At 45.3% G+C, this 24,749-nt stretch overlaps 1 protein-coding gene across 1 annotated transcript; it reads right to left on the reverse strand.

Annotated features, from left to right (window-relative positions):
• Nucleotides 1-1,791: 1,791 nt before the first annotated feature.
• Nucleotides 1,792-23,014, reverse strand: LOC143803000 (uncharacterized). Its single transcript, XM_077281374.1, has 7 exons — nucleotides 22,967-23,014; nucleotides 7,909-8,058; nucleotides 6,330-6,506; nucleotides 6,123-6,246; nucleotides 5,975-6,042; nucleotides 5,264-5,756; nucleotides 1,792-4,145 (listed from the first exon to the last, which is right to left on the reverse strand). The coding sequence occupies exons 2-7, from the start codon at nucleotides 7,984-7,986 to the stop codon at nucleotides 3,310-3,312; spliced, it is 1,776 nt and encodes a 591-aa protein (XP_077137489.1). The 5' UTR covers nucleotides 7,987-8,058; nucleotides 22,967-23,014; the 3' UTR covers nucleotides 1,792-3,309.
• Nucleotides 23,015-24,749: the final 1,735 nt, after the last annotated feature.

Genomic DNA, 24,749 nt, shown 5'->3' on the forward strand with positions numbered 1-24,749 from the left:
CCACCGATCAACAGGGAAATAACGCACATCGCGATGTTTTCACTCCCCTGTGCAGTGGATTCGGGACCTTGGGCATGCGCAAACCACTACGCCACCAACGTACAGATAAGCAAGATCTGGGGGAAGACACCACGCCCTTTTGACCAGACCAGCCTGATTGACAGGCGAAAACGGCGACTTTGGTAACGTATTTTGGCAGCATAGGTGGGGAATCGGGGTCCACAAAATACACTATTGTAATGCACAGCTCAGGCCTATTTAACAGTATTTTTATCTCATACGGAAAAAACGGGGTGACAGGTGCCCTTGAAGTGAATTACGCTACTAATCTGGGTGGGCGCCGGACCCGTTATTAAGAAATTGGAGCTGGTGGCAGCGGGATAGGTCCTGTGCATGTGGGAGGCTTTGTAGCAACTGGCGGCGTTGATAATTATTGTTCCCGCCTGAGTGGGAGTTGTTGTATCACCCTCGCTGCAGTGTGCCCATTAGCCAGTACAAAGTAAGGCAGCCTTCCTGGTGACTAATTATCCTAGGTGCAGTACCCGGTCTGACCTGAGGGTAAGGGGGCACCAGAGAGCTGCAAGTTTCAAACCTGAACTGGGAAGTGGGATATAGATAACTCCCCTTCAGAAAGAATCAGGGGCACCCAAACAACCCCGGTTCGTGACAAATTGGTGTGAGCGGTGGGGATGATAAAGATATCCTCGCCGTGAACCGTGACAACAACTACAGACAAATGTGTCCACGGACTGCAGGGAATCGCCAAATGTTAAATAGCCCCAGACGGACAAGTATGAGGGGTCTTAGAACGTGCATAAATACTGCAGGCAGCTACATACTCCTGAACATACTGGTACACCCCGACAACCAAAAACAAAAAATAGGAAGATCTGTGGTGGCTTTACTACCAAGATTTCCAGCCAAAACCAAAACATGTTCACTTAAAATTAAAATTTGGTGAAGAATAATAACCATCTTGCTTGTCTAGGTGTCAGACGCTTTGCATACTCCAAATATAAAAGATTCTTATGATCGGAGATTACCATGACCGGATGTAGTGCCCGCTCCAAAAAATGTTCCAACTCTTCAAAAGCCCACTTTATTGCCAAGAGTTTTCCATTACCAATGTCATAGTTTTATCAGCGGATGACAGTTTCTTTGAAAAGTACATGGACGCCATTTATTTAGAGATGCGCCCTGCGACAATACAGCCCCATCAGCCACTTCAGATGGGTCAACCTCTAAAATGAATGACCGAGTGACGTCAGGCTCTATAAGAATCAGCACAGAAGAAAAACATTTCTATAGAGAATCAAATGCCTCACTGGCTGGACTATTTGGAAAAGTCCATCCCTTTTCTGGACATATCCATCAAGAGGTTTGGCTACTGCCGAAAAGTTCTTAATGAATTTATGGTAGTAACTGGCGAAACCAAAGAACCTTTGTAAAGCCTTTAAAGGGAATCTGTCACCCCAAAAATCGTATATGAGCTAAGGCCACCGGCATCAGGGGCTTATCTACAGCATTCTGTAATGCTGTAGATAAGCCCCCAATGTAACCTGAAAGGTAAGAAAAACATGTTAGATTATACTCACCCAGGGGCGGTCCCGCTGCGGTCCGGCGCCTCCTATCTTCATACGATGACGTCCTCTTCTTGTCTTCCTGCCGCGGCTCCGGCGCAGGCGTACTTTGTCTGTCCTGTTGAGGGCAGAGCAAAGTACTGCAGTGCGCAGGCGCCGGGAAAGGTCAGAGAGGCCCAGCGCCTGCGCACTGCAGTACTTTGCTCGGAGACATGCACAGTTTAATAAAGTTTAAGCACCTTTGTCTCTCTTAAAAACCATGGTTGTATCCTATAAATAAGCAAAAGCTGGTACTGATTAGAGAATACATGAAGCAACTGCACATAGTTAACCATATGAGATGGCTGATCCTCACCCGATACCCTTCTATAGATATATAATAGTAATAAACATTTCTTTTAATAAAAGAAAGCTGAACAGGGTCTTCAAATTGAGGAACATTTCAGTGATGACGAAGAAATGAGTCATATATGGTTTGGTGTTTTTTGTGTTAATATACGGATGCGAAACCTGGACGATAACGAAACAAGACAGAAGAAGAATCAACGCCTTTGAAATATGGTGCTGGAGAAGGATGTTATCAATACCATGGATGCAAGAAGAACAAACAAATCAAATTTGGAACACATCAAGGCAGACATGCCATTCGAAGCAAGGATCACCAAGCTACGACTTGCCTAATTTGGACACATCATATGAAGAGTGCAATCACTTGGGAAGGACATCATGGTTGGAAGAATAGAAGGAACAAGGTTAAGAGGAAGACCAGCAATCCAATGGCTTAATACAATCAAGATAACGGCGGAAAAGACCCTGGTGGACCTCTCTAAGCTTGCACAAGATTGATCTTCCTATAGAGCAATCATCCATCAAATCGCCATGGCTCGAGATCGAGCCGAAGGCAGTTAAACAAATAAATGAAATAATATTTTAAATTTTAGCTTTAGGTACAGAACTGATGTACAAATTTCAAGATTTGAAAAGAGGCCCCAATCCCCACCTCTACCCTTCCCATCTTCCCCTACTCCTACCTATTACCTTATACCTGTACTTACTATGTTTAATGTAGGATACAATTTCAGTTTATCCCTTTTAATTTAATTGAAGGACAAATTTGGACAAATAGGGTCAATCTATTGCTGACGTAAGACACTCTCATGGACTGATTTCTGTCTCTCTTTATGATTTTCCTGATTTACTGCCATTAAAAAGTGGTATTCCGATTAATTTCATTCATGAAGACTATGCTCAATTAGTCGTTTTCATATTTTATGTTGTGTTTAATTATTTTGAAAAGTCAGAAAATTGATTGTAAATTATTAGATTAGAGAGGAGCCCCCATCCAGATGGGAATTTATTGCCCAAACAAACCATATAATTCAACTTGAAAGAAGTATTTACACCAAGAGGAATAAAACAGGAATACTTCCATAAACTATGGCAGCCATGGTTGGATAGGATCAATTAGAGCAACACCTGTTTGTACTATAATATCGCAAAACTCACGGTAAACTGTAATATTGTTGGATAATTGTTAATAATGGACGAAGTGTTGTTTGCACAGGGAAAAGTCCCCATGGGGGTGGGTAAGAGAAGGGGAGCGAGTATTGTAATGTACCGTAATATCTGCTCTACGTTTTGTTTTGTTCAATATAATGTATCTGATTAAGAAAAAAATAATTTTGAAAAGTCAATACATATAAAAACAAGTTAAAAAATTAAGTGCCTTCTACCTAATGTGACCCATCTGATGTTCGAAAAGACTTGTTTTCCTTGTGAAGCATTTCCCACATTCTGAACATAAAAATGCCTTCTCGCCAGTGTGACTCTTCTTATGTTCAGCAAGAGTTGTTTTCCTTGAGAAACACTTCCCACATTCTGAACATGAAAATGATTTCTCCCCTGTATGAGTTTTGTGATGTGTAATAAGTGTTGATTTCTGAGTAAAACACTTTCCACATTCTTGGCATGAGAATGGCTTCTCCCCTGTGTGAGTTCTTTGATGTTCAATAAGAGATGATTGAGCAGTAAAACGTTTCCCACATTCTGAACAAGAAAACAGCCTCTCTCCTGTGTGGGTTATCTGATGTTTGACAAGATGTGCTTTTTGAGCAAAACATTTACCACATTCTAAACATAAAAATGGCTTCACTCCTGCGTGAGTGTTTTGATGTTGAACAAGAATTGATTTCCGAGTATAACATTTCCCACACTCTGGACATGAATATGGCTTCTCCCCTGTGTGAATTCTCAGATGACTAACAAGAAGTGATTTCTGACTGAAGCATTTTTGACATTCTGTGCATAAGTACGTCTTCTCCACTGTGTGAGCTTTTCGATGTTCAACATCTCTTCTGTGATTTTTATTTTGCATATCACTCTTTGATGAATCGTACGATAAGACTTGTTGTAAAGTTTCAGATGGACTTTTCCTGTAAAGCGCTGAGCGCACATCTAGGAAAGTGGCATTCTCTTCATATGTGTGCTTATTCTGTGGAACACCATGATCATCTGCTTTAATATCTGAAGTTGGTAGATGTCCACCTGGGCTCTCGGTACAGCCATCTGTCGAGAATAAAAAACAATTTGATAATTGATAGTTATAAAATTCCTGTATGAAATATTTGAGACAATTTTCTAAGTATATAATAGATTTCAGAGGTGGCATTTATACTGTAGTAATACTAAGTGAAGAACCTATTAGAGTTATTAGGTGGTATGTAGCTCACACATTCCCTAACAGTGAAGGATAAAGCCGTTCAGACTTGACAAAATTGGTGGAATCTGCCGACAATCTACTGTGTATGGGTGGGCCATCTGACTCTCCCATAGCAGACGATGTCTGGGGACAAAAAGGATTTATGATGGCCGATCCTTTTGCTCATTGGGAAATAAGTCACTACCAGAGGAGTCGCTCCCTCAGAGAACACAGGAGTGCAGGGCAGAGTTCAGCACTTCAGTGTATGGTGAGTTCGGGAGAAGAAGCTGTCGACCAGATGATCATTTATCCGACAGCTATGAGGCTTTACAATGCATGGAGGAAGAGCGGAATTGTAATGTACAAAGAACAAATGGCTTTTCTTATCTAAAATTGACATCGTATTCGCTGGTCTTAATAAAACTCATGCTGGAATAAAATGCAAAAAGGAGCATACAAATTTGCAACAATGTACTCGGCAAGCTGTGACTGCCTTTCTCGGTACATTATCTACCTTACCCTACATAAACAGAATATTCCAACTAGAAAATGTTTGGCCATTTACACAGAAAGATTTGGTTACCGTGTGTTTTTCATGTGTAGGAGGCCCCACTAACGCTCACTAGAACAGTCTATACTTAAAAATTTATTCACTGTAGTTTGGACAACTTTTCTCAGGAGCTTTCAGATTTTAGGAAAAGAGGCGTTCTGAGAAAAATGTGCAACTGTTTCCATAGTTTTTTCACCCCTACATACAGTTCTAATTTCTCTTTCAATCCCAGATAAATGCTGATATAAAACAACAGCAGACATCAAACACAGTTCTTGTATCTTTCACATCCACATTCTGGCTGTATTTTGCAACCATATTAAATTTGCATTTTCTCTGAATATATAACTAAAAATTAACAGAACACAAACACTAAAGAGCTGGAGACGGAGAAGAATATCTGACTTCTCTTTTTATCCCGCGGTCACCACTCACCTGGGCGGTGATCTGTAGGGGTCTCCTCTTTACACCGCTGATCGCCCCTCAGATTAGGGGTCTCCTCTTTACACTGCTGATCGCTCCTCACATTAGAGGTCTCCTCTTTACACCGCTGATCGCTCCTCACATTAGGGGTCTCCTCTTTACACCACTGATCGCCCCTCAGATTAGGGGTCTCCTCTTTACACCACTGATCGCCCCTCACATTAGGGGTCTCCTCTTTACACCGCTGATCGTCCCTCACATTAGAGGTCTCCTCTTTACACCGCTGATCGTCCCTCACATTAGGGGTCTCCTCTTTACACCGCTGATCGCTCCTCACATTAGGGGTCTCCTCTTTACACCGCTGATCGCCCCTCACATTAGGGGTCTCCTCTTTACACCGCTGATCGCCCCTCACATTAGGGGTCTCCTCTTTACACCGCTGATCGCCCCTCACATTTCTCTCTTGACCATTAATATTGTTCAGATCTTTATCCGGAACCAAAATCTGCAAAACAAATATTGTAAAAGTCCCCGATGATGGGAGAAGTCCCCGGGAATAATGGTGAGAAGATCCGGACATGTGATGTCTGTGGTCAGCCGGGATCCTGCCGTCTCCACCGCTCTCATTACACAAGTATAAACCATATAATACTGGAGGAGAAAACAAGACTGAACACAAGGACGTCACAGCCGTCTACACATCATAGGGAGATCTCCACCTACCTGATGGTCCTGTGGAGGAGGAGGAGGAGCGGGACATCTCTCTGGGGTTGTCCTCTTACTGGAGAGAACTGAGGAGACACAGACAGGACTGACATCATTATTACATACAGAGAATTATAGGCCGTGTGTATTTAGTCCTGTCTATTACCTGGTGATGTGCGGGGCCGGTGCTCCTCCATCATCACCTCCTGGTACCGATCCTTGTGTCCTTCTAGATACTCCCACTCCTCCATGGAGAAATAGACGGTGACGTCCTGACACCTTATAGGAACCTGACACACACAATGACACCGTCATCACCCAGAATCCTCCAGTGCTCTCCTGTATAATGTCCCAGCATTCCCAGCAGCGTCACCTCTCCAGTCAGCAGCTCAATCATCTTGTTGGCGAGTTCTAGGATCTTCTGGTCATTGATGTCCTCATGTATCCGGGGGTGAGGTGAAGTCCATGGGATTGGGCTCAGGGTTCCTCCTCGTCCTGCAGACACATGGGCCTCACAGCGATCACTAGAGGTCTTCACTATTGTGTAATCCTGAGTGTGGAGACATTAATTATATCACTACAGACATCTCCAGAGTCCATCACCTCTCCGGTCATATCCCCTGTTATTCCCATAGATAATGAGGTCACGTGATGACATCAGAACCTCTCACCTCTCAGGTCATACCCCCCGTTATTCCCATAGATAATGATGTCATGTGATGACATCAGAGCCTCTCACTTCTCTGGTCATATCCCATTATTCCCATAGATAACGAGGTCATGTGATGACACCAGAACCTCTCACCTCTGTGGTCATATCCCATTATTCCCATAGATAACGAGGTCATGTGATGACATCAGAGCCTCTCACCTCCCTGGTCATATCCCATTATTCCCATAGATAATGAGGTCACGTGATGACATCAGAACCTCTCACCTCTCAGGTCATACCCCCCGTTATTCCCATAGATAATGATGTCATGTGATGACATCAGAACCTCTCACCTCTCAGGTCATACCCCCCGTTATTCCCATAGATAATGAGGTCATGTGATGACATCAGAACCTCTCACCTCTCCGGTCATATCTCCAGTTATTCCCATAGATAATGAGTCATGTGATGACATCAGAGCCTCTCACCTCTCCGGTCATATCACCTGTTATTCCCATAGATAATGAGGTCATGTGATGACATCAGAGCCTCTCACCTCTCCGGTCATATCTCCAGTTATTCCCATAGATAACGAGGTCATGTGATGACATCAGAGCCTCTCACCTCTCCGGTCATTCCCTCGTTATTCCCATAGATAATGAGGTCATGTGATGACATCAGAGCCTCTCACCTCTCCGGTCATATCTCCAGTTATTCCCATAGATAATGAGTCATGTGATGACATCAGAGCCTCTCACCTCTCCGGTCATATCACCTGTTATTCCCATAGATAATGAGGTCATGTGATGACATCAGAGCCTCTCACCTCTCCGGTCATATCTCCAGTTATTCCCATAGATAACGAGGTCATGTGATGACATCAGAGCCTCTCACCTCTCCGGTCATTCCCTCGTTATTCCCATAGATAATGAGGTCATGTGATGACATCAGAGCCTCTCACCTCTCCGGTCATATCTCCAGTTATTCCCATAGATAATGAGTCATGTGATGACATCAGAGCCTCTCACCTCTCCGGTCATATCACCTGTTATTCCCATAGATAATGAGGTCATGTGATGACATCAGAGCCTCTCACCTCTCCGGTCATATCCCCTGTTATTCCCATAGATAATGAGGTCATGTGATGACATCAGAGCCTCTCACCTCTCCGGTCATATCTCCAGTTATTCCCATAGATAACGAGGTCATGTGATGACATCAGAGCCTCTCGCCTCTCCGGTCATATCCCCCGTTATTCCCATAGATAATGAGGTCATGTGATGACATCAGAGCCTCTCACCTCTCCAGTAAGATGGAAGATTATCTCCAGGGTGAGGTTTATTATACTCTCCGCCATCTTCTTCTTCTCCCTATCCATCCTTGGTGGGTGAACCAGTAAAATTATTTGACATAGAAAGAACTAACGGACAGGATTATTCATTGCAAGACCCTGAGTAGAAAAAAAGATGAACCAATATAAAAACATACAGAAAATCTTATGGAAAAATTACAATTACTGGAGATAATCCGATGCTTAAGTTGGTTTCTTATTTGACAATTTCTTTTTTTTTTTTTTTACTGGTTTAATGAAAAAAATAACAATAATAAAATACAATGCAGTTAGGTGCCCTGATGTGAATACGCATAAAACAGCTACAAAAGTTATAAAACTGTAACAAAAACGGGCACCAAAGTGGGCACTGAAGGGGCGTTATTGAAAGGGTTAAATGACTTTGGGCCACTGATCTCACACTATAGTGATGGCCCGCATCATACTCTGGGGTCTGGGCATGAGCCCAATTGGGCCAAACTGGAGTCACCTGAATTTGATGCTGGACCTCATGGACCACTATATGAATTGCTCCTGGAGTAAAATCTTTGTTGGTTCTCCATTACTGTTGTTGGTCCTCCATTTGTACGCAACCATTCTGACTGTGGATTGGTGGAGTCCAAACCCTTTAGAGGTGATTTTGTAAACATTTCTAGCTTTACGAACATATCTTCTTTGGAGTTCATCAGAAATCTCCTTTGTTCTTCCCATGATACACTTCCACAAATATGGTGTGAGGACATCAGACTTTGATAGATCCCTATTCTTTGAATAAAACAGGTTGCCCACTCTCACCCGATTGTCATCTCATTGATTGACAGTACCAGACTCTAATTTTATCTTCAAATTATCTGCTAATTCTAAAGGTTCACATACTTTTTTCACTCACAGTCATGTAATATTGGATCATTTTCATAAAAAAAAATAAAATGACAAAGTCTAATATTTTTTACTCATTTGTTTGATTACTTTTAGGAATGGTGTGAAAATTTTGTGTAGTTTTAGGTCAAATTTATGCAGAAAAATTGAAAATTCTGAAGGGTTCACAAATGTTTGTGTAGCAATGCAGCGACAATAATAATGTGCAATTAGCATAAAAACACAGAAAATAATGTTATTACATATATACATTAGTATAAAATAAGCTATAAGAAGGTAGAGAAAAGAGAGAACTCACAAAAGTAGGGACAGGGCACGCCACATATACCGGTATATTATTACAAGATAGCGGGACATGGACAATATATGAAGAAACACTCAGTGTAACAAAGGACGTATGCAGAGGGTGGTAAATGCTGCCAGGACCGTGGATGATGTGATGGCCGTGTGATCAGTCACATTTGTGTGGAAACAGTAAGGTTCCTGGCAGGGCGGCAACAGGAGCTTCATATAGTTCTTTTTATACAGTTAAGTCCATATATATTTGGACAGAGACAACATTTTTCTAATTTTGGTTACAGACATTACCACAATGAATTTTAAACAAAACAATTCAGATGCAGTTGAAGTTCAGACTTTCAGCTTTCATTTGAGGGGATCCACATTAACATTGGATGAAGGGTTTAGGAGTTTCAGCTCCTTAACATGTGCCACCCTGATTTTAAAGGGACCAAAAGTAATTGGACAATTGACTCCAAGGCTATTTCATGGACAGGTGTGGGCAATCCCTTCGTTATGTCATTCTCAATTAAGCAGATAAAAGGCCTGGAGTTGATTTGAGGTGTGGTGCTGCATTTGGAAGGTTTTGCTGTGAAGTAAACATGCGGTCAAATGAGGTGAAACAAGCCATCCTTAAGCTGCGAAAACAGAAAAAACCCATCCGAGAAATTGCTACAATATTAGGAGTGGCAAAATCTACAGTTTGGTACATCCTGAGAAAGAAAGAAAGCACTGGTGAACTCAACAATGCAAAAAGACCTGGGCGCCCACGGAAGACAACAGTGGTGGATGATCGCAGAATAATCTCCATGGTGAAGAGAAACCCCTTCACAACAGCCAACCAAGTGACCAACACTCTCCAGGAGGTCGGCGTATCAATATCCAAATCTACCATAAAGAGAAGACTGCATGAAAGTAACTACAGAGGGTTCACTGCACGGTGCAAGCCACTCATAAGCATCAAGAAGAAAAAGGCTACAAAACATCTAAAAAAGCCAGCACAGTTCTGGAAGAACATTTTTTGGACAGATGAAACCAAGATCAACCTCTACCAGAATGATGGAAAGAGAAAAGTATGGCGAAGGCGCGGTACAGCTCATGCTCCAAAGCATACCACATCATCTGTAAAACCCGGCGGAGGCAGTGTGATGGCTTGGGCATGCATGGCTGCCAGTGGCACTGGGTCACTAGTGTTTATTGAAGATGTGACACAGGAATGAATTCTGAGGTCTTCAGAGCCGCCATACTGTGTGCTCAGATCCAGCCAAATGCAGCCAAACTGATTGGTCGTCGTTTCATACTACAGATGGACAATGACCCAAAACATAAAGCCAAAGCAACCCAGGAGTTTATTAACCCCTTCATGACCCAGCCTATTTTGACCTTGCCATTTTTTGCAATTCTGACCAGTGTCCCTTTAGGAGGTAATAACTCAGGAACGCTTCAACGGATCCTAGCGATTCTGAGTCTGTTTTTTCGTGACATATTGGGCTTAAAGTTAGTGGTAAATTTAGGTTGATAATTTCTGCGTTTATTTGTAAAAAAAAAAAACAGAAATTTGGCGAAAATTTTGAAAATTTAGCAATTTTCACATTTTGAATTTTTATTCTGTTAAACCAGAGAGTTATGTGACACAAAATAGTTAATAAATAACATTTCCCACATGTCTACTTTACATCAGCACAATTTTGGAAACAACATTTTTTTTTGCTAGGAAGTTATAAGGGTTAAAATTTGACCAGTGATTTCTCATTTTTACAACAAAATTTACAAAACCATTTTTTTTAGGGACCACCTCACATTTGAAGTCAGTTTGAGGGGTCTATATGGCTGAAAATACCCAAAAGTGACACCATTCTAAAAACTGCACCCCTCAAGGTGCCCAAAACCACATTCAAGAAGTTTGTTAACCCTTCAGGTGTTTCACAGCAGCAGAAGCAACATGGAAGGAAAAAATGAACATTTAACTTTTTAGTCACAAAAATGATCTTTTAGCAACACTTTTTTAATTTTCCCAAGGGTAAAAGGAGAAACTGGACCCCAAAAGTTGTTGTACAATTTGTCTGGAGTACGCTGATACCTCATATGTGGGGGTAAACCACTGTTTGGGCGCACGGCAAGGCTCGGAAGGGAAGGAGCAATATTTGACTTTTTGAATGAAAAATTGGCTCCAATCTTTACCGGACACCATGTTGCGTTTGGAGAGCCCCTGTGTGCCTAAACATTGGAGCTCCCCCACAAGTGACCCCATTTTGGAAACTAGACGCCCCAAGGAACTTATCTAGATGCACAGTGAGCACTTTAAACCCGCAGGTGCTTCACAAATTGATCCGTAAAAATGAAAAAGTACTTTTTTTTCACAAAAAAATTCTTTTAGCCTCAATTTTTTCATTTTCACATGGGCAACAGGATAAAATGGATCCTAAAATTTGTTGGGAAATTTCTCCTGAGTACACCAATACCTCATATGTGGGGGTAAACCACTGTTTGGGCACATGGTAAGGCTTGGAAGGGAAGGAGCGCCATTTGACTTTTTGAATGAAAAATTATCTCCATCGTTAGCGGACACCATGTCGCGTTTGGAGAGCCCCTGTGTGCCTAAACATTGGAGCTCCCCCACAAGTGACCCCATTTTGGAAACTAGACCCCCCAATGAACTTATCTAGGTGCTTCACAGAAGTTTATAACGCAGAGTGTCATGGTTCCCAATGGCAGGGACTCAGGCAAAAACGGACTAGCTCTAGGAATGATGGAATCTCAGATGACCGCGACGCTGAACCTAACACGCAACTAATAGTAGCCAGGGGGTGTGCCTACGATTATCCCTAGACACCTCGCACCAGCCGGAGATCTAGTTACCCCCTAGTAGAGGAATACACAGACCTGGCTTGCCTCCAGGGAAACCCCAAAAGTGATAGTAGCCCCCCACATATAATAACGGTTAGGTAAGAGGAAAACACGTACGCAGTATGAATATAGATACAGCAAAGAGAGGCCCTCTGACTAGATAGCAGAAAATACAAAAGAGGACTTCGCGGTCACCTCAAAACCCTAAACAGCCATCCTGAAATTACTTTAACTCCGTTATCAACTCATGACACCGGAGTAGTAATTTCAGATCACTAGAGCTTCCAGCAGCAAGAGAAATATAAATGCATGCTGGACAAACAAACACAAAAAATGCCAAAAATCCAACTTAGCTGAATTGCAGACTTGGAGCAGGTAGCAAGCAACAGAGGTGCTCTGATAACATTGATTGCCGGCACTAGAATGACTGAGAAGCCAGACTAAATAGGAAACTCCCAGTTTCCTGATGGGAACAGGTGCAAGACAAAAGTCAGCCAGTACCACCAGTAACCACCAGAGGGAGCCCAAAAACAGAATTCACAACAGTACCCCCCCCTTAAGGAGGGGGCACCGAACCCTCATGAGAACCACCAGGGCGATCTGGATGCGCCCTATGAAAGGCGCGAACCAAATCAGAGGCATGAACATCGGAGGCAGTCACCCAAGAATTATCCTCCTGACCGTATCCCTTCCATTTAACCAAATATTGAAGTCTCCGTCTGGAAACGCGAGAGTCCAAAATCTTCTCCACAACATACTCCAATTCACCCTCCACCAGCACAGGAGCAGGAGGCTCAACAGAAGGAACAACCGGCACCTCGTACCTCCGCAACAACGACCGATGGAAGACATTATGAATGGTGAAAGATGCTGGTAGGTCCAAACGAAAAGACACAGGATTAAGAATCTCCAAAATCTTATAAGGACCTATGAACCGAGGCTTAAACTTAGGAGAAGAGACCTTCATAGGGACAAAACGAGAAGATAACCACACCAAGTCCCCAACGCGGAGATGATGACCCACACGACGATGACGATTAGCAAACTGCTGAGTCTTCTCCTGAGACAACTTCAAATTGTCCACCACATGACTCCAAATCCGGTGCAGTCCATCCACCACCGTGTCCACTCCAGGGCAATCCGAAGATTCCACCTGGCCAGATGAAAAACGAGGGTGAAACCCTGAATTGCAAAAGAAAGGAGAAACCAGAGTGGCAGAACTGGCCCGATTATTGAGGGCAAACTCTGCCAACGGCAAAAAGGCGACCCAATCATCCTGATCAGCAGACACAAAACACCTCAAATAAGTCTCCAAGGTCTGATTAGTTCGCTCCGTCTGGCCATTAGTCTGAGGATGGAATGCAGACGAAAAAGACAAATCAATGCCCATCCTGGCACAGAACGCTCGCCAGAACCTAGACACAAATTGAGACCCCCTGTCAGAAACGATGTTTTCCGGGATACCATGTAAACGAACCACATTCTGAAAAAACAAAGGAACCAACTCAGATGAAGAAGGCAATTTGGGCAAGGGTACCAAATGAACCATCTTAGAAAAACGGTCACACACCACCCAAATGACGGACATTTTCTGAGAAACCGGGAGGTCCGAGATAAAGTCCATAGAGATGTGCGTCCACGGCCTCTTCGGAATAGGCAAGGACAACAACAATCCACTAGCCCGAGAACAGCAAGGCTTGGCCCGAGCACAAACATCACAAGACTGTACAAAGGCACGCACATCCCAAGACAGGGAAGGCCACCAGAAGGACCTGGCCACCAAATCTCTGGTACCAAAAATTCCAGGGTGACCTGCCAACACAGAAGAATGAACCTCCGAGATGACTCTACTGGTCCATTCATCTGGAACAAACAGTCTCCCAGGCGGACAACGATCAGGCCTATCAGTCTGAAACTCCTGCAAAGCACGTCGCAAGTCTGGGGAGACAGCAGACAAAATCACCCCATCCTTAAGGATACCCGTAGGCTCAGAATCACCAGAGGAGTCAGGCTCAAAACTCCTAGAAAGGGCATCTGCCTTCACATTTTTTGAACCCGGCAAGTATGAAACCACAAAATTAAACTGGGAGAAAAACAACGACCAGCGCGCCTGTCTAGGATTCAGACGCCTGGCAGACTCAAGGTAAATCAGATTCTTGTGATCAGTCAAGACTACCACCTGATGTCTAGCACCCTCAAGCCAATGACGCCACTCCTCAAATGCCCACTTCATAGCCAAGAGCTCCCGATTACCGACATCATAATTTCGCTCGGCGGGCGAAAACTTTCGAGAGAAGAATGCACATGGTCTCATCACTGAGCAATCGGGACTTCTCTGCGACAAAACCGCCCCCGCTCCAATCTCGGAAGCATCAACCTCGACCTGAAAAGGGAGCGAAACATCAGGCTGGCGCAACACAGGGGCGGAAGAAAAGCGGCGCTTAAGCTCCCGAAAGGCCTCCACAGCCGCAGAGGACCAATTGGCAACATCAGCACCCTTCTTAGTCAAATCAGTCAGAGGTTTAGCAACACTTGAAAACCCAGTTATAAATCGACGATAGAAATTAGCAAAGCCCAAGAACTTCTGAAGACTCTTCAGGGAAGTAGGCTGCGTCCAATCACAAATAGCCCGAACCTTGACAGGATCCATCTCAACAGAAGAAGGGGAAAAAATATACCCCAAAAAGGAGATCTTCTGAACCCCAAAAATACACTTTGAACCCTTTACAAACAAAGAATTGGACCGCAAAACCTGAAAAACCTTCCTAACCTGTTGAACATGCGACTCCCAGTCATCCGAAAAAATCAAAATATCATCCAAATACACAATCATAAATTTATCCAGGTATTTACGGAAAATATCGTGCATAAAGGACTGAAAGACTGAAGGAGCATTAGAAAGACCAAAAGGCATTACCAAATACTCAAAATGGCCCTCGGGCGTATTAAATGCAGTTTTCCACTCTTCTCCCTGCTTAATCCGCACCAAATTATACGCACCCCGAAGATCAATCTTAGAGAACCACTTTGCCCCTTTAATACGAGCAAATAAATCAGTCAATAGTGGCAAAGGATACTGGTATTTGACTGTAATCTTATTCAACAGGCGATAATCAATACAGGGCCTCAGGGAGCCATCTTTTTTACCCACGAAAAAAAAACCTGCTCCTAAAGGGGATGAGGATGGACGGATATGTCCCTTTTCCAAGGACTCCTTAATATACTCCCGCATAGCAGCATGCTCAGGCACAGACAGATTAAACAAACGACCCTTGGGAAACTTGCTGCCCGGAATCAAGTCTATAGCACAATCACAATCCCTGTGAGGGGGGAGAGTACTAAGTTCGGGCTCCTCAAAAACATCACAATAGTCAGACAAAAATGCCGGAATTTCAGAGGGAGTAGATGAAGCAATGGAAACCAAAGGTACTTCCCCATGAGCCCCCTGACATCCCCAGCTTAACACAGACATTGTTTTCCAGTCAAGGACTGGATTATGAGTTTGCAACCATGGCAATCCAAGCACTAAGACATCATGCAAGTTATGCAACACAAGGAAGCGAATCACCTCCCGATGGTCAGGAGTCATACACATAGTCACTTGTGTCCAGAATTGTGGTTTATTCCTAGCCAAAGGTGTGGAGTCGATACCCTTCAGAGGAATAGGAACTTCCAAAGGCTCTAGGCTAAACCCACAGCGTCTGGCAAAGGACAAATCCATAAGACTCAAGGAAGCGCCAGAATCCACATAGGCATCCACAGTAATAGATGATAATGAACAGATCAAAGTTACAGACAAAATAAACTTAGACTGTAAAGTGCCAATTGCAAAAGACTTATCAACCTTTTTTGTGCGTTTAGAGCATGCTGATATAACATGAGCAGAATCACCACAGTAGAAGCACAACCCATCTTTACGCCTATAATTCTGCCGTTCACTTCTGGACAGAATTCTATCACATTGCATAATCTCCGGTGTCTGCTCAGAAGACACCGTTAAATGGTGCACAGGTTTGCGCTCCCGTAAACGCCGATCAATCTGAATAGCCATAGTCATGGACTCATTCAGACCTGTGGGCGTAGGAAACCCCACCATGACATCTTTAACGGCGTCAGAGAGACCTTCTCTGAAATTCGCCGCCAGGGCGCACTCATTCCACTGAGTAAGCACAGACCATTTTCGAAATTTTTGACAATATATTTCAGCTTCATCATGCCCTTGAGAGAGGGCTATCAAGGCCTTTTCAGCCTGAATCTCCAAATTAGGTTCCTCATAGAGCAACCCCAGTGCCAGAAAAAACGCATCCACATTGAGCAGCGCAGGATCCCCTGGTGCCAATGCAAATGCTCAATTCTGGGGGTCACCCCGCAACAAGGAAATCACAATTTTAACCTGCTGAGCGGACTCTCCAGCGGAGCGAGATCTCAGAGAAAGATACAATTTACAATTGTGCTTAAAATTCAAAAAACGAGATCTATCTCCAGAAAAGAACTCAGGTATAGGAATCTTGGGTTCTGACATAGGAGCATGTATAACATAGTCTTGGATATTTTGAACCTTAGAAGCAAGAGCACTCAGGCCTGTAGCTAAACTCTGGATATCCATTTCTCAACAGCTGAGATCTGAGCCATTCAGGGGTTAAGAGGAGAGGAAAAAGCAGCAGATTGCAATTATGGCTAGACAGAACTTCTGAGTAAAAAAAAAAAAAAAAAGTGTCAGAAACTTCTTCTTTTCTCTCTTTCTTCAGCCAATACCTTTAATACATTTGCGGCCGGCAATACTGTCATGGTTCCCAATGGCAGGGACTCAGGCAAAAACGGACTAGCTCTAGGAATGATGGAATCTCAGATGACCGCGACGCTAAACCTAACACGCAACTAATAGTAGCCAGGGGGTGTGCCTACGATTATGCCTAGACACCTCGCACCAGCCGGAGATCTAGTTACCCCCTAGTAGAGGAATACACAGACCTGGCTTGCCTCCAGGGAAACCCCAAAAGTGATAGTAGCCCCCCACATATAATAACGGTTAGGTAAGAGGAAAACACGTACGCAGTATGAATATAGATTCAGCAAAGAGAGGCCCTCTGACTAGATAGCAGAAAATACAAAAGAGGACTTCGCGGTCACCTCAAAACCCTAAACAGCCATCCTGAAATTACTTTAACTCCGTTATCAACTCATGACACCGGAGTAGTAATTTCAGATCACTAGAGCTTCCAGCAGCAAGAGAAATATAAATGCATGCTGGACAAACAAACACAAAAAAAGCCAAAGATCCAACTTAGCTGAATTGCAGACTTGGAGCAGGTAGCAAGCAACAGAGGTGCTCTGGTAACATTGATTGCCGGCACTAGAATGACTGAGAAGCCAGACTAAATAGGAAACTCCCAGTTTCCTGATGGGAACAGGTGCAAGACAAAAGTCAGCCAGTACCACCAGTAACCACCAGAGGGAGCCCAAAAACAGAATTCACAACAGGGGACACATATACCAGGATGGGGGATTATATATACCAGGATGGGGGACACTTATACCATGATGGGGGACACATATACCATGATGGGGGACACATATACCAGGATGGGGGACATATATACCAGGATGGGGGACATATATACCAGGATGGGGGACAAAAATACCAGGATGGGCACATATATACCAGGATGGGAGACACATATACCAGGATGGGGGACACATATACCAGGATGGGGGACACATATACCAGGATGGGGGACATATATACCAGGATGGGGGACCCATATACCAGGATGGGGGACACATATACCAGGATGGGGGACATTATTATTATTAATCGTATGAATAGACATTATCAAATTTGATCCTTTGTTGATTATCAAATATGATGTAAAATATATTGACCAGGAGATCTAGATGTAGTTTGACTGTTTGGTCGCCAAGGTTGTTCGTCCTTTAGCGTTACCCAGGGTGCACCACGTGGAGGCGGACTAACGTTACACCATGGGGGACATATATACCAGGATGGGGGACAAAAATACCAGGATGGGGGATATATACCAGGATGGGGGACATATCAGGATGGGGGACACATATACCAGGATGGGGGACACATATACCAGGATGGGGGACATTATTATTATTAATCGTATGAATAGACATTATCAAATTTGATCCTTTGTTGATTATCAAATATGATGTAAAATATATTGACCAGGAGATCTAGATGTAGTTTGACTGTTTGGTCGCCAAGGTTGTTAGTCCTTTAGCGTTACCCAGGGTGCACCACGTGGAGGCGGACTAACGTTACACCATGGGGGACATATATACCAGGATGGGGGACAAAAATACCAGGATGGGGGATATATACCAGGATGGGGGACATATCAGGATGGGGGGACACATATACCAGGATGGGGACACATATACCAGGATGGGGGACACGTATACCAGGATGGGGGACACGTATACCAGGATGGGGGACATATATACCAGGATGGGGGATTATATATACCAGGATGGGGGACACGTATACCAGGATGGGGGACACATATACCAGGATAGGGGACATATATACCAGGATGGGGGACACATATACCAGGATGGGGGACACGTATACCAGGATGGGGGACATATATACCAGGATGGGGGATTATATATACCAGGATGGGGGACACGTATACCAGGATGGGGGACACATATACCAGGATAGGGGACATATATACCAGGATGGGGGACACATATACCAGGATGGGGGACACATATACCAGGATAGGGGACATATATACCAGGATGGGGGACACGTATACCAGGATAGGGGACATATATACCAGGATGGGGGACACATATACCAGGATAGGGGACATATATACCAGGATGGGGGATACCTATACAGGTTTGGGGACATACATATATATATATATGTGTGTGTGTGTGTGTGTGTGTGTGTGTGTGTGTGTGTGTGTGTGTGTGTGTGTGTGTGTGTGTGTGTGTGTGTGTGTGTGTGTGTGTGTGTGTGTGTGTGTATAAGTTGAATGGAGCTGGTCAGATGTGACATCATTTAAAGTGACATCTTTTTAAGTGTGTCATCAGAAATATACCACAATGGTAACCTATGGTATATTTTCCTTCATGCTGTCATGCCCTGATCCATCTGCTTTCATCCACAGGTATGTCTGAACTGTCTCCTAATCTGGAATACCCACTGCACCCCAGAATCCCATGTACTTCTCTTCCTCTGTTTTAACTGGTACGCTGCTACTTTTCCCCTGACTTTAAAGGGAATCTGTCACCCCAAAAATCGTATATGAGCTAAGGCCACCGGCATCAAGGGCTTATCTACAGCATTCTGTGGACAACCTCCAATCTCCCTGAGAACCACTGCCTACTGCTACAGATTCTTTCTATCCTAGGCATCAAAGACCTTGCCCTGTCCTGGATTGCCTTATACCTTTCCAACCGCACATTTAGGGTTTCCCACTCCCACACTACCTCCTCATCCCGCCCTCTCTCTGTTGGAGTCCCTCAAAGCTCTGTCCTAGGGCCCCTACTTTTTTCCATCTATACCCTTGTCTAGGACAACTCATAAAGTCCCATGGCTTCCAGTACCCCCTGTATGCGGACTGTTATGATCTGGTGAACTTGGAGCCGCATGAGAGACTTTCTCAGGAGTAGGTGGAACCTGTACTGACCGCAAACCCTAATCTAACACCGCAACTAGAAGTAGCCGTGGGATGTACCTAACACGTCCTAGACATCTCGACACAGCCGGAGGACTAAATACCCCTATAGATGGAAATGGGAATTCTATCTTGCCTCAGAGCAGAACCCCAAAGGATAGGCAGCCCCCCACAAATATTGACTGTGAGTATAAGAGGAAAGACACACGCAGGCAGAAAAACAGGATTTAGCAAAAGAGGCACTTCTAGCTAAATAGAAAAGGATAGGACAGAATTCTAAGCGGTCAGTATTAAAATCCTAAAAACATCCACAGCAGATAATACAAATATTCTACATCTAACTAAAGACATAGAAAGTATATCTGCATCTCCTGAGAATCCAGCATGACTGAAAAATCCAAACAAAGTCTAAGCTGGACAAAAACACAATAAATTGCACTGAATTGCAAAGCACACTGCATGTGTGCACAGAGACAAAAAAACAGACACTTATCTTAGCTGAATTTGCAGCAGGGCATGAGGAGCCAGAGAGAGATGCAATCCCTCCAAGTACAATGGACAACTGGCACAGACTCATGGATCCTGCACACCTAAATACCTAATAGAGCTGCAATCAGCAGAAACACCTGCCCGGATTACAACCCCAAGACAACTGCACTACCACCAACAACCACCGGAGGGAGCCCAAGAGCAGAATTCACAACAGCGGACTACACTCAGCTCTAATAATAATAATCTTTATTTTTATATAGCGCTAACATATTCCAGAGCGCTTTACAATTTTGCACACATTATCATCGCTGTCCCCGATGGGGCTCACAATCTAAATTCCCTATCAGTATGTCTTTCGAATGTGGGAGGAAACCAGAGTACCCGGAGGAAACCCACGCAAACACGGAGAGAACATACAAACTCTTTGCAGATGTTGTCCTGCGTGGGATTAGAACCCTGGACTCCAGCGCTGCAAGGCTGCAGTGCTAACCACTTAGCCACCGTGCTGCCTCTCTGGCCCAGATGTCACCTCCCTGCTATCCAGAATCCCGGAGTGTCTATCAGCCATATCCTCCTTCTTCAACGCTCGCTTCCTAAAACTCAATGTAGACAAAACCGAACTCATCATCTTTCCCCCCATCTCACGTATCCCCCCTACCTGATCTATCTATTACGGTAAATGGCATTACGCTCTGTCTGCACCTGAAATCCACTGCCTCGGGGTAACCCTGAACTCTGCCCTGTCCTTAAAACCGCACATCCAAGCTCTTGCCACCTCCTGTCGCCTCCAACTCAAAAATATTGCCAGAATCCGTCCCTTCCTCAGCCCTCAATCTACTAAAACTCTTGTGCATGCCCTCATCATCTCCCACCTCGATTACTGCAACACCCTTCTCTGTGGCCTCCCTGCTAACTCTCTTGCACCACTCCAGTCTGTCCTCAACTCTGCTGCCCGGCTAATCCACCTCTCTCCTCGCTGCTCCCCCGCTTCTCCCTTCTGTAAATCCCCCCACTGGCTCCCAATTCCCCAACGAATCCAGTTCAAACTACAAACACTGATCTACAAAGCCATCCACAACCTGTCCCCTCCCTATATCTCTGAACTAATCTCCCAATATCTTCCCTCACGTAATCTCCGGTCCTCCCAAGACCTCCTACTCTCCTCCACACTTATTCGTTCCTCACACAACCGCCTCCAAGATTTCTCCGGAATATCCCCCATCCTCTGGAATTCCACGTCTCAACACGTCCGATTATCCACCACCCTCGGATCCTTCAGATGGAACCTGAAAACCCATCTCTTCAGGAAAGCCTACAGCCTGCAATAACCATTCTGCCGCCTCACCACCACCCGAGCTGCTGCCTCACCACCGCCAGAGCTGCCGCCTCACCACCACCAGAGCTGCCGCCTCACCACCACCAGAGCTGCCACCTCACCAATCTCCTGAGCTGCCGCCTCACCACCACCAGAGCTACTGCCTCACCACCACCCAAGCTGCCGCCTCACCACCACCAGAGCTGCCACCTCACCAATCTCCTGAGCTGCCGCCTCACCACCACCCAAGCTGCCGCCTCACCACCACTAGATCTGCCCCACCCCCGACCTTCTGCCTCTTCCCCATTATCCCGTAGAATGTAAGTCCGCATGGACAGGGTCCTCTCCCCTCTGTACCAGTCTGTCATTGTAAATTTATCTACTGTAAACGATATCTATAACCCTGTATGTAGCCCTTTTCTCATGTACAGCACCATGGAATTAATGGTGCTATATAAATAAATAATAATATTATATACCAGGATGGGGGGCATTACTACAAAAAGAAAGGGGGGTGCGAACACATAAGTCAATTTAGAATGCTACAAGAGCCCATACATCTGACTAACATGCAGCGAGGCCCAGGTCCAAATTTTTCTCCGGGGCCCATCGGACTCTAGTTATGCCACTGGTACTCACACTGTACTGTACCTCAGTCTTCCCATTGTGAGCATTACTGAGCTATAAAACCGTTTTCACAGTCTCCGGCCATATCATCACTTCTATAAAGCCACTTTCCCAATGTTAGAATGGATCATTACTGAGCTACAGTTCCACTTCCTATCACTTAGCAGCAATATGTGAAGCTATAATCAATGCTGTAACAAAGCTTTCCCAGTGGCAGCAGAACTTGCTGGATGTATCATCACTAAGCTGTAACCCAGCTTTCCCAGTGGCAGCAGGATTTGCTGGATGTATCATCACTAAGCTGTAACCCAGCTTTCCCAGTGGCAGCAGGACTTGCTGGATGTATCATCACTAAGCTGTAACCCAGCTTTCCCAGTGGCAGCAGGACTTGCTGGATGTATCATCACTAAGCTGTAACCCAGCTTTCCCAGTGGCAGCAGCAGACTATGGAATCACACTGTGCTGCAGCCCCTCTCACCCATTGTGAGCTGCAGCCTTAAACATATCATTCCAGCTTTTCCAGTCTCAGGATGGATCACTACTGAGCTATAACCCAACTTTCCAATGCTCTGCAGCCATCTCTGACTGTCTAATCAGTAACCTGTACCCAGCTTTCCCAGTGTCCGCGGCGGCCACAGAATGAGCCATAACAGTCCCTCCTGAGGATGGAGAGGCTCCACAGAGGGAAATGATTGCACAATTTAATGGAATTTATTTCCTTATTATTGCATTCTCTATATTTCAGGCAGAAACTTCTAAAGAAACAGAAGATGAAATTCGTAAACTTAAGTGCGTTACACTGAGGGGCAAAATAGGGAATAAAAGCATCAGAAACACATGGTCAAAGCAAGGACAATGTGTGCAGCCGGCGTCCTACAAGGGCTACAAATGAGAAAAGGCTCCAAGTGTCGGAACAAAAGCGCAGAATTACCTGGGTGTAATGTGCACAGGGACATAGGGAGACACTCACCGGTGTGCTGAGGAGGAAAAGGACCTGCCGTGACGTCATCACTGGGATCAGTCAGGGCGGGAGGAGCCAGGGCCTCAGTGCTCTGCACACACCCGGCTCTGCTCTGAGCTGCACACACCCGACGGCTGTGCCCTACACACTCTACACACACGGCTCTGCTCTACACACACACTGCTCTGCTCTACACACTCGGCTCTGCTCTACACACACACTGCTCTGCCCTACACACACATACACACACGGCTCTGCTCTACACACACTCTGCTCTACACACTCTACACACACGGCTCTGCTCTACACACACACTGCTCTGCTCTACACACACTGCACAAACAGCTCTGCTCTACACACACGGCTCTGCTCTACACACACACTGCTCTGCTCTACACACTCTACACACACGGCTCTGCTCTACACACACGGCTCTGCTCTACACACACACTGCTCTGCCCTACACACACATACACACACGGCTCTGCTCTACACACACTCTGCTCTACACACTCTACACACACGGCTCTGCTCTACACACACACAGCTCTGCTCTACACACACTGCACAAACAGCTCTGCTCTACACATGCGGCTCTGCTCTACACACACACACACACACACTACTCTGCTCTACACACACACGGCTCTGCTCTACACACACATACACACACTGCTCTGCTCTACCCACACACTCTGCTCTGCTCTACACACACACCCGGCTCTGCTCTACACACTCTACACACACGGCTCTGCTCTACACACAGCTCTGCTCTACACACACTGCACAAACAGCTCTGCTCTACACATGCGGCTCTGCTCTGCACAGGTGGCTCTGCATACACCGTTCTCTACACATGCGGCTCTGCTCTGCGCACACACACACACACATGGCTCTGTTCTACACACACACACATGGCTCTGCTCTACACACACACACATGGCTCTGCTCTGCACACACATCACGGCTCTGCTCTGCACACACATCACGGCTCTGCTCTGCACACACATCACGGCTCTGCTCTGCACACACATCACGGCTCTGCTCTGCACACACACAGGTCTGTTCTGCACACACACAGCTCTGCTCAACGCACACGGCTCTGCGCTGCACACATACACATGGCTGTACATACACACACAGCTCTGCTCTAGACACACTGCTCTGCACACAAGGCTCTGCACACACACACGGCTCTGCTCTGGACGCATACACATGGCTTTGCACACACGGCTCTGCTCTTTGCACACACACACGGCTCTGCGCTGCACACATACACATGGCTCTACACACAGCTCTGCTCTAGACACACTGCTCTGCACACACGGCTCTGCTCTACACACACACACGATCTGCTCTACACATGCGGCTCTGCACTTCACACACTGCTCTGCTCTACATGCAAGGCTCTGCTCTGCACACACAGCTCTGCTCTACACACAGGGCTCTGCTTTGCGCGCACACACAGGTTTGCTCTGCGCGCACACACAGGTCTGCTCTGCACACACGGTTCTGCTCTAGACACACACGGCTCAGGTCTGCTCTACACACACACTGCTCTGCACACACACGGCTCTTCTCTGCAAACACACACCGCTCTGCTCTGCACACACGGCTCTGCGCTGCACACATACACATGGCTCTACATACACACACGGCTCTGCTCTAGACACACACCGCTCTGCACACAAGGCTCTGCACACACACACATGGCTCTGGACGCATACACATGGCTCTACACACGGCTCTGCGC

The sequence above is a fragment of the Ranitomeya variabilis genome, chromosome 1 (genome assembly GCF_051348905.1).
Source record: "Ranitomeya variabilis isolate aRanVar5 chromosome 1, aRanVar5.hap1, whole genome shotgun sequence".
Lineage (NCBI taxonomy): Eukaryota > Metazoa > Chordata > Amphibia > Anura > Dendrobatidae > Ranitomeya > Ranitomeya variabilis.